This window comes from Squalius cephalus (genome assembly GCF_949319135.1).
Source record: "Squalius cephalus genome assembly, chromosome: 20".
NCBI classification, from domain to species: Eukaryota; Metazoa; Chordata; class Actinopteri; order Cypriniformes; family Leuciscidae; genus Squalius; species Squalius cephalus.
This window is the reverse complement of record NC_137141.1, coordinates 1,005,807-1,017,496: the sequence shown is the minus strand read 5'-3', so window position 1 is coordinate 1,017,496 and position 11,690 is coordinate 1,005,807. Positions and strand designations below refer to the sequence as shown.

The 11,690-nt window shown below is 37.8% G+C and overlaps 1 protein-coding gene across 1 annotated transcript; it reads right to left on the bottom strand.

Annotated features, from left to right (window-relative positions):
- Positions 1 to 503: 503 nt before the first annotated feature.
- On the bottom strand, positions 504 to 5,546 carry LOC307148126 (membrane-spanning 4-domains subfamily A member 4A-like). The gene is made up of 5 exons (XM_079853437.1): positions 5,374 to 5,546; positions 5,233 to 5,289; positions 4,306 to 4,422; positions 2,280 to 2,366; positions 504 to 1,936 (listed from the first exon to the last, which is right to left on the bottom strand). The coding sequence occupies exons 1-4, from the start codon at positions 5,479 to 5,481 to the stop codon at positions 2,280 to 2,282; spliced, it is 369 nt and encodes a 122-aa protein (XP_079709563.1). The 5' UTR covers positions 5,482 to 5,546; the 3' UTR covers positions 504 to 1,936.
- Between the last annotated feature and the right edge of the window lie 6,144 nt (positions 5,547 to 11,690).

Genomic DNA, 11,690 nt, shown 5'->3' with positions numbered 1-11,690 from the left:
GGGACACTGTCTATAAAGTCCATAGCCCAATGCCCTACAACCTAATGTCCCAATCACAACTGCCAATCATGTTAAAAATAGCTTCAATGTGAATATAATATAATATAATATAATATAATATAATATAATATAATATAATATAATATAGGTAATATAATATAATATAATATAATATTGTGTGAATATACATTTTATAGGTCTACATATGAGTACCCAATATACTGCAGCTGATGCCACAGTGGAAGTGAAAAAATACAAAAACGATGCGTATTTGCCCAGAACTCATGATCCACTAACTTACTGGAAAGAGAGAGCAGTAATCTTTCCTCATTTGTATGTCCTTGCTAAAAAATATCTTTGTATGCCAGCAACAAGTGTCCCTTGTGAGAGGATTTTTTCAAAGGCTGGAGAAATGATCTGTAAAAAAAGAAGTAGGCTAAGTCTATCCACAGCAGAGAAATTAATATTTTTGAATAAAAATCTCTAAAAAAGTGAGACATTGTGGCTTGATTTATTTTTATTAATATTCATTTTTCATGACCAAAATAACATTATGCACAGTGAGGAGCCTATAGGTTACAAGCTTCACATATTAGAAAATTATAATAATAAAAAAACAACACATTTTTTTAATGGCATGTCAAGGTAGTTTCAGATCAACACCTGCAAGTGACCACTAGGTGTCACCGTTGAGACGGGTGTCGGATTGATTCGAAGCCTCGAAACAATATGGCACATTTGGTTCAACTGTTTCATTGCTTCACGAGGCCTCGATCTGGCCATCACTACACACAATAACGAGTAGCTCAGTTCCGTTCCGCTTGCATTACGTTTGCCATTTTGCCATGTTGTGGTCGCGCCGGCGTCTCTTACATTATGAGCGCGCTTGCTACTACAAACGACCCGCCTACATTTGAAATAACGAAAGCTGCCGCCTGCCTCCGCCATCTCGCTGAATGCTGCAGACAGAGACGCTGTGCGGGAAGCACGTGACATAAAACGAGGCCAGCTATTGGCTATTCGCTACTTCTCCTGCTGTAATGGCTGAGTAAAACCTCCGGTGGCTCTTTACTGCCACACTTTGGTCACCGCAGATTTAAAATATGCACGAAATGAGCCGCTTACGGCAAATAAAAGTTATTTAGCAACTAATCGATGACTAAATTAGTTGACAACTATTTTAATAATCGATTTTAATCGATTAAATCGATTAGTTGTTTCAGCTCTACGACGAAGTGTTTTCATCCAATTGGCCTTTTACAGATTACATTGTGCCGTCATCCCGAAAAAAACAAACACATTGTCACATTAGTTTTGTTGTATTACTAAAAAAACTGCCCTTCAATACATAATTTTTGTGTATATATCGCAAATTATATTGTATCTTTCGCATACTAAATATGTGTAATATGTAGAGAGTAATGAGGCAATTTAAATTAGCCAGTTTACTGCTTACTATTTTCACAAATAATATTATGAAATGAGGAAATATTAGGAAATATCAGAAGATGACAGCAAAGTGGAGCAGCTTGTCTGACAGGACAAGATTCTGACCATTAAATCAAAACAGACTTGTGACATTAAAAGACATTAATTTTAATTTATTTATGACATTAAAATTAACACATTATTTGTGCATTTTACGTTTCTTTTTGTCGGCATTGGAAACTCCAACAGCCTACCTTCATTTGAAAGACTCCCCATTTTTATTTCTGATGAGCTGCAGATTTTCTGCAGATAAGCTTTTTTTCTCATCCATTTCAAATTAAGCCTTATTATATAATACATAATAACATTTTGGGCCTTGCCTCATGCAGAAGTATAATAAGGCATATTTTCCAATATATAGCAAGATTTGCACAAATATTCTTGCCTGTAATACTAGAAAAGATTTAAACTGTGGCTGGTAGGATCTCCTCACTGTGATTCAGTATCCCTGGGAAGTAACAGATTAGATATGTTAGTACACAAGACACTCATTATCAGGTTTAATTTTACTAACATGAACCACACACCATACAGACTATTTTTATTGAAAAAGAGAAAAACAATAAAGCATGTTGTGATTGACTAATATTCCCTGTATCTATTTCATGATAAGCAATGTTAAAGGAAGTTTACCATGAAACCTTCTGGTAACTTTACATTTCTTTTTCATTCTTCTAGCTTTACCTTTGTTTGTGGCTAATTTAGTGGATTTGCATAATTCTCTTAAAAAAATAAACTTCAACACAAATAACTATTGGTTGTTGGGATAAAACCAGCAATGAATCATTTACCTAGTTCAGCGCCACATTGACCAGTGTAGAGTCTCGGTTACAGGTGGCTTTGCAGACAAATGCTGAGATACAGATGGAGATGATGAACTGAGGAATGGTGAACACCAGCATTATTCCAACGATCCGCAAACTAAAATACTACAAAACATTCAACACAATTTATTGAGAAGCATGCATAATTTGAACTAATTATGAGAGTCCCACCAATCAGGATATATATTTAAGCAATAATCATTTCTTCTGTGAACAGGACACATTTTGAAGACTGTTTTACACAAATTTACAATAAATGGTAACGGAGTCATTCAAGCTTAAAAAAAAGAAAACACACAAACCAAAAGATTCCTTCTGAAGTTTAGGTTCCCTATCGATACGGTTCACTTGTATTGGGTCACTAGAAAATAGGAAAACTCCTTTGCGCTACTGCGCTCGCAAGTCGCTTTTCTGAGGAAAACGTCTCCGCCCCTCGTTCTCCACTGTTCTCTCCCTCTCAGAGCCTGAGAGCCAGAAGCAATGGGGGCGCGGGGTTGGGCTTACGGTACTAAGTGAGGCTCACTCCGGTGATATCCCGCGTCACTCACTCTCCCTGCAGCAAGAGGATTCCCTAGTGCTCTCCTCTTGTGATAACCAGAACCCAGCCAATTCATTGGCAGATTTAGGCTACGTTTACACGTGGATGGCTATTTTCATATACGGACATTTCACCCCTCTTCGTTTTCAAAAATAATATCGTGCACACGAACCTGTGTATATGCTGTCAAGAGCATGCCAAACCTGTAGGTGGCAGTGTAACGAGAAGCTCAAGCCCACCTTAGCCAATCAGAATCCCGAAAATAGTCACATTCTGTGACGTCGCTGCCTATGGCCGGAGTTTTTAGAAAGAATCGGTTTCATTGGCGAATCCTCCGTTTGCGTGTAAACGAATGGCGCAAAACGAAGGGAAATGTCTCCGTTTTTCAAAATAACCATGTACGTGTAAACGGGGCCTTCATTTCAGAGGAGTGATCGGGCTCCATGCAGGACTCTGCCTCCTACCACCCAAGGAGCCAGGTGATGTTGAATGCCTGGCTTGAACTTGTCGCTCGGTTTGGAGTGGTCAGCCCTGGAAATGCCAGCCCACAGCCGCTCGACGAATGATTTCCTGCAGCCGAGGCGCCATCAGTGAGCCCCCCACCAGGAATCCACCCCAGTCAGTCATGATGAACGATAACGAGTTATGATCATTATATGTCGCAGATCTCCCACCTGCTTGTCGCTGAGGGTGTTCCCCTGCCACCACCTCCGCTCCCGCTAGGCTTCAGCAGCAGCCTCCCCCAAGGCCTCAATGTGGAGCCGGCCGAGGAACCCTGTAAAGCCTTGGTACCCTCAGTCCTCCTCTTGCATTGCCAGCCAGCAGTCTGGTGCGGTTCAAGAACCCGGGTATGCCTTCTCACGCATCCCCTGCCGGTCCGTGGAAACAGGTAAGTGTTGCACTACACACTCAGACCCCGCTTCAGGCCACTATGCTTTCCGAGTCAACTCTGTGTTCACTGGAAGATGGCAGCAATACGTCAAACATGACCAACTGAAAGGGAATGTCTCGGTTACGTATGAAAACCTCTTTCCCTGAAGATCTACAGCTCAGAATAACCCGCCACAGGCAACAAAAATTTCATCATTGCAGTCTCCCGACGTTCCAGGCAGTGTAAACTTCCGTCACCACAACAGGAATGGCCACCTCTCCATTCATTCGATTGGACACTAGAGAAAAACTTGATCACATCGAGTTGATTTTTTTTCAACTTCAGGCGCTCGGAGAGCTCCTACAAAAACGCGAGGTGCCCGGGGTGCATAAACAGCACGCAAAACACTCACTGCCAATATATAACAATTGAAAAAAGGCGCTCACTGCAAAACGTGTTCTGTCTGATCGGGGCTTAAGGAAGAAAAAAGTCATACCAGCATATGACAGTGAGTAAATGATGACAGAATAAAAATTTTACATTACAAAACATTACACATGAATTCAAAATATGAACTGTAATACCTCAGCATATAAACTTGGATCCATCATTGATATTATTCCTAATTGTATGGACATCAGAAGAATGGCGAGTCCTGCAGTTATGGCACTGAACACATTCATTCCAAGAGAGGCTTTGACCTATACAAAGACAGAATGTATAAGTTTCAGACACTGAGGGTGTATACAATTTTTACTCAAACAACAGATCATTAAAAAGGCTTGCAGAAACTCATAATTAATTTTAAGGAGGGTGTTACGTCCCAGGGTGTTCTAATATCATTTGTTGTGAGAGCCTGCTTGTGTTCCCTGTGTTGGGCTTTCTGTTGCAACTCGTGAGCATGCCTGAGACTGAGACGTGTGTGTGTGTGTGTGTGTGTGTGTGTGTGTGAGCGTGGCCTATAACTTTGAGTTAGGAGTGGGACCTATACTTATTAGTTGTGTGCCAGTAAAGGTTCCTTAGTTTTGCTCACCAGTTTATCCTTTTGTGGTTAACTAAAAGATATTGTGTATAACGTTCTGTAACGTTCTGTGTCATAATTGTTCTCATGATGTTTTATTGACCTCTTTCCGTGGTTGAAAAACACTGTTTGAACGATATTATTTATGAGGCATTTACCTTTCAGTAAGGTGTAACTTAGGCTTAGTCTACTGTACCTTTTAAAAAGTAACAGATGATCGACAGCGATCTGTCAAGTCACATTTACAAGCGCCAAAACGGTATTTATTGTCTGAATTTCATAATAAAATGGACAGAACTTTTTTCCTATCAATAGTAACCTTCTCTGTCTAGTCTGTCGGAGTCCGTGTCCTCTTTGCTCTGCGTGAGCAATCTTTCTCTGCGTGAGAAAACTGATGTGTGGCGTGAGAGTGTGTGAAAAGTGTTGATTGCATGAGTCTCACACTGAATGCCTGAGAGTTGGCAGCCCTGATTAAGTGATATGTACATACCACAGAAGGATGAAGTTTAATCTGCGCAGCAACAGACAGAGATCCAGCAATGATGAACTGAGAGAGAAACAACACATTTCACAGTTCATTCTGGAAATTAAAAAGAGTGGCAAAAAATGAAAAACATTAAGTGAAACTCACAATGCAAGATCCCCAGTAGGTGATGCCACTGTAGACAAGAATAGCAGGGTAATTGTAGTCATTGATGGTGAGTAGAACACCAAGAAAGAAGACCATCACTCCAATCATTACCTGGACAGTCTAAGGGCAGATATAGGTCAGGTGTTTCATTCATTATGGCATAACACACATGTGTGAATGAATGCAGTGATCTAGAAGAAATTAAATACTCAGAAAATTCCTAAAACCATGTATTATTATAATGTATGTGGTATTAAGTAAATGCATTACCCCCAATGCCTTTGGTTGTAATTTCAAAAATCCTTCAAGAACTGTATTTTGATCTTTTCCTTCGGTCTCCTGTCCATCAACAAACATAACGTTATCCTGTGTCACCTTTAGTCTGACGACTGTACCTTTGTCTGTTGAGATGACCTCGCCGGTTTCCATTTTAGGAAAAGTTCTGGATTAATCATGTTCATAATCATAATCATGTTCATATCACTCTTGTTCAAGTTCAGTAAGAAATGTGAGCAAAGTACTTTGCATAGGAGAAATTATGACTATTTAAAGATAACAAAAATATCTGTGCTTCTCATAACTAAATACATTTTTGACAAGGATGCCTTTGTCCACACAAATCCCACAACATTTATAAGCAGTTTTTGGTCAATAAATGAGCAACAACTTACACAAAAACAATCAAACAAGTTTTTTATTTTTTTTATTGTATCAAAAATTGTAAATAAACTATCTAAAAATCTAAAAAACAAAATAATTGATCAATGGTTTTACCTGAAATGAGATTTGTTGATGTCTAGTAGCTCTTTTGATGAATCTTTGTGTGGACTCTGAAGAACAGAGAAGGAGGGACTTAGCCTGGAAATCCAGACCTAAATCTAAAAGATTAATGGTCTGGGATTGGTCAATGAAAATCGGCCTGTTCGAGGGGCGGCACCAAGCATGCATTTGAAAATCTCACTGCACGCAATTGGATAACACTACGACCAATCACAACAATAAACCCCATACATTACCAGCGGAGCTAACTGGTAGATTAGAATTATTACCGTATCCGGTCAGCAAAGCAGCAAAAACGTCCTTCTTGCAAAGGAACGATTCGAGCGTCTTCTTTTTCTCTTTTAGGGAAAAAGCCAAGTCTAACTCGTTCATTGTGGCAGCCAGAGCCGTTTCAAAACAACTGCTATGTTTACTAATGACTTCGACGTCGCAGCGCTGTCGTCATCTGTTTAGCTCGCCTCTGGCCCGCCTATATCAGATAACCCGCTGTGATTGGTGCAGCTCAGATTGAGGGGCATATTTAATGAGCTCCGTTGCTCGAAGCCAGAATAACTCGCTGAGCAAATTCAACTTGTGCTCTCGCGAGAACTCTGGATTACCAGGGTGGGAGGGACTTGCTTTAAATATAGAAAGGCTGCTTTCCTCTTAAAATAAAAAGCACTTTACATAAGTGAAAAATAAACTACAAAATCTTACCACCATTGATGAAGGTAGAATTGTAGAGAATACATTATTAACAAGAACTACAAGAATTAATGCAAATTCAACCAAATTCGTGCATGAGATGAAATTAAAGTTTGCAGGCAATAGTTTTAGTTATAGTTTTAAACTACTGTATATAATACTGAATATGATGTATGATGTATAAATGATAAATGTTAAATATACACTATGTAAATCAGTGACCGTGTGTATGCATCTGTGTCTAACACACATATTCTGTGTTTTCAGCAAAGCATAGTTATAAATATTTCACCTAATTATAAATTATAAATGTCATTCTGGTCTGTTTTCTGAAACTAGTTAGAATAAAGAAAAATATTTATAAATGAAATCCAAAAATAATTGTTTCATCGATTGAAAAGCCCCAGTTACATTTGTAACAGGGCAGACATACTTTTCTCGGTTATGGTGTCCATGAAGTGTTATTCCACAGTAGACTGAAAAATCCAGCATTGTTGCTCACAAGCATAAGGCATGTTCTTGGGACCAAACAGCCAAATGTCATATAAACTATAAACTATTTAATACACTTTCTTACAATAAAAAAAAGGAACAAAGCTCTAAAGAAAGGTTCCTCGATCTGAACAGAACTCTTGCAGTCCTGCAGCTCAAACCATAGAGAATGACACTATCCATATTAAGGTTGTGGGTTTAATTCCCTGGGAATGTGGGAACTGATAATGTGTCTTGACATAAGTCACTTTTTGCAGAAGGCAGTTTATCATGCAGCATCTGTGGTTGATTCATATTTCCTTTACAATCAGCTAGCTGTACCTTTGCTGTTTTGAGTAATGTGGGTTTTGAGGCATTAAAAACATTACTCTGTTTACTGAAACATTGGTCAGAGTCATTGCGAACAGATGCAGACGATAAAAGCTCAAAGATCAACCTTGTTACCCATAAAATGATAACATTAACTTGGATTTTGTGTTTTTTTTCTTTTCTTTATTCCACTTGTGTAGAACTCACAATGTACACATTTATGTGTGCCGCGGTCAAACTGTAAATACAAACAATTCACATTTAGTATCCAGTAATGTTTTCACTTCTCCAAATAAGTTTCTACAACATAACATCAGCTTAGACGATAAACATTAAAGTAAATATATATATACTTATAAATCAAAGATATTTCCTACAACGCAAATATCACGTGTGGTATGTAGCTACCCAGCAAACATTGGTCCGACGGCAACGTCGTGTCCCTGGCCAAAAATAGTTGCGGTATGACGGCATAAATCGGTAAAAATATGTAACACAGAACATTTCCTAAAAATGCATTCAGATACATTTGTACATGTCTACAGTTCTCTGGGGTTGCATGTATAATTGTTATTTTGACTTTTAGCTACGTGTAGTTCAATATAGTGTATCGGGTGAGAGGACGTCACCTGGCGACGTCTTTTACACGTGCATTTATAGTCCATCATGACCCTCCATCATGGAATCCTTGTGAAATATGCAAAAGCTGTGCTTAATCCTTGCATGGTTAATACTGCAAAAATTAATTTAATTGCCCAAGTAGTTTTTAAGAGGTTGTGAAGACGTCCACTGACGTCCTTTACACGTCAAGGCTGTGAATAGACGTCCACTGATGTCTTTTACACGTCTAGTCAAGCAAGACAGAAAAAAAACAGGAATTATCTTTATGAAATACACGAATTGTATACAAAGTAAATATATTTACTTTATCTTGTTTAAATAAACTATAATCACACAGTTCCTAGTGTGGTTAAGTGAATGCAAAGCCTTTGCATTCTAGTCATTATTTCAACCTGTAGCCTACCTGATACGTTGTGTGGGTTTTTTTGTTTTTTTTTTTATTTATGGAATGTATGCATATACATGTAAAACAGAAATATATCTGGTCACCATTTATGTCTGAGTTGGATGTAATTGCCAAAACTGTGCTGCCAAGATGTAACAAAAGATCTCCCGACATTACCAAATCCCGCGATAGGTTAGATTATCTCACGAGATGTTAACGCGTTTTCCCCATAGACTCACTCCGGAACACTGAAGTTTGAACAACCACGGAGAGAGGAGGAATTGAGGCCCATATTATTAGAAATCTACTGTTGGGTACGTACATTTTGTATTATTAGATTCATGTGCTAGAGTTTTACTTGTTTGACATGAATGAACCGAAAGAAATGATGCCCACATTGTCAACTGAAATTGGCTAACTGAGTTTGGCTAAAATTAGCTAGTAGGCTAAAAGTTAATTTGAACTTATACAACGGTATACCATAGTATAAAGTATGTTTAATGATACAGTCAAAGTTATTACTGTAAATTATTAATGTAGCCTTTTGAGAGTTTCTTTCAGAAAGTAAATTATCTGAAGTAGAATGAAATTAGCTGGATTTGAACATGTATGTTTTCAGTAACTGCTTTAAAAATATTTTGTAATTTTAGAATTGCTAAACATGTCTATTCAGGGGACATCACAGCCCACCTGTCTTTATCAGAAATGTCCTGTTCACTTTCTCACTGTTACACACCTAGTTAAGGGTCTTTCTCAAGGGCACCACAGTGGTATTGAAGAGGCAGGGGACAAATGCTGTTTTGAATTTATTTTGAATTTATTTGAAATATTTTGAAAATAAGTGCATGTCATTTACCTCAAATTTTTAATTTTCATTTATTTTAAAAAGAAATATATTCTCTTCCCTTAGATGCTGTGAAGAGGTGGAGCCCACATGCTACAGACACTGAAATTGATGCAGCAATGGCAGAACACCTGAAACACGCTCCTGGAAGAGCTGGGGGTGGTGGATACAAAAAATGAGCCAAACAATGTGTTTAAGGGATAGTTCACCCAAAAATGAAAATTGTCATCATTTACTCAACCTCATGTTTCAAACCTGTATACCTTTCTATGCTAAACACAAAGATATTTAGAAGAATGTTTGTAACCAAGCAGATGTCGCTTCCCATTAATAATCATTTTTTCTCCAATAATGGTAGTCAATGGATGCTCTATTTGCTTGGTTACAAACATTCTTCAAAATATCTTCTTTTGTGTTCAGCAGAAGAAAGAAACTCATACAGGTTTGGAATTTGGTGAGTAAATTACATAATTTTCATTTGGGTGAACTATCTTTATATAATAATTCAGTATTTTGCTATTGGTATTTAGTTTGGTTAACAAATCGAGAGCTTAGAATTATAAGGTTCTATCTCCGTTTATTGTAGTTTATTGAGGATCAAAGTTTTTAAACTCGGTTTATGTTTTGTGAGATGGAACCTTTTATTTTATTAATAACTACTAACAAAATAATTTTTTTACAAAAATAACACCACACAGGCATTAATAAACACCTAATGAATCAGATTGTCAAAAACTCAATTTCGACCAAAAGTGGAGATAGAACCTTATAATTCTAAGCTCACGAAATGTTAAACATTGAAAAAAATAAAGAGAAATTTTGGCTGTTCAAGATCAATAAAATGTTGTGCTTAATCAGAACATGCTTCTTTTTTGCTTATGTCCACAAATAATGTGTTATTGTTTTTGATGTACACGTGATTAAAACGTTTTATTGACGTTCAGGTCTGACTGGACCAATTTTGGACCTTTTTAGAACCTTTGTCAAGATGTGTAGGCTAAACCTCAAGACTTGATTGTCTTTCACGATGTTACACAATAGGTGTGTGATTATTTTATATGCAGGCTTATATATACACTTAAATTATGCAGCAACACATTTAAACACATATGACGACGCATTTAGACGTCCAGGGACGCGCAGAAGAGACGTGGAATTCACGGCCAGAAGAGACATGGAATTCATGGCCAGAAAAGACGTCGGTTCAACTTCCATTTTGGAACTATTTTTCAACCATGACGGGACGTCTCGGACGGACGTCTTTTCAACGGTCATTAAACGTCCAAATGTTTGCTGGGTATTAGCATTAAACATGCGTGTGATACACCTGACAACACACATTACTAAACAGCATTACAACACGCATTAGATCGGTTTAACAAATAAATGCAACATATATTGCTTGAATATTTCAATAGGCAAAATAAACTATAATATCAAACCAAACATAATAGCCTAAACAAAAAACATTAGGCGTTTAGGCGCTAATCGCAAATAGCGATCTATATAATGATTTTAATATACTTCTAACAACAAAAAAATATGTTACTCACCACGCTGGGAATATATAGTTTAGATTATGGGATTTATCTGTAGTTGTTATAGAACATTAGAAAGTCTACATAAGCATCAACAGGGCTTTCACACTCAGATCAGTTCAGGGGCCCGTTCTTCGTACGTCGCTTACTCACTTAGCTGGATTTGATTGTTGGCGATTTGGCATGATCTTGGATTGTTTGGTTCTTCAACGCTCATCCTGGACTTGCTGTCATAGCAACAGGTGCGCAATCTTAAACCTGCTCGCGAGCAGCTTATTTCATGTTAACAGGATTAGATTGCGGCTTCATAAGCGGTGCTGATACGGGAAGTCCAGCGCAGCGCAATAGTTCACTTTCTGAGATGTATATTTTTTCTCGTGACTCGTGAGATTGTCGTTTACATTATTAATTTGTTGGAAACGCACATTTATTTTCGACTTGTTGGAGACGGGCTTTAACTACAGCACAAACTGTTTGCATTGCCCTAAGATTATTTGCGAATGGCTCTTTCCTTTACACTATTGGAGATGCGGAGAACTTGATGGAAAGTGCTGTCTGTCGTGTCATTCGGAGTTTACCTGGCGCTTTTAGGTTTAAAAAACAGTTTTACTTTTCTTTTTTTTTTCTTTTCTTTTTTTTTTGTGGCATTTCCAAGCCACTTAAG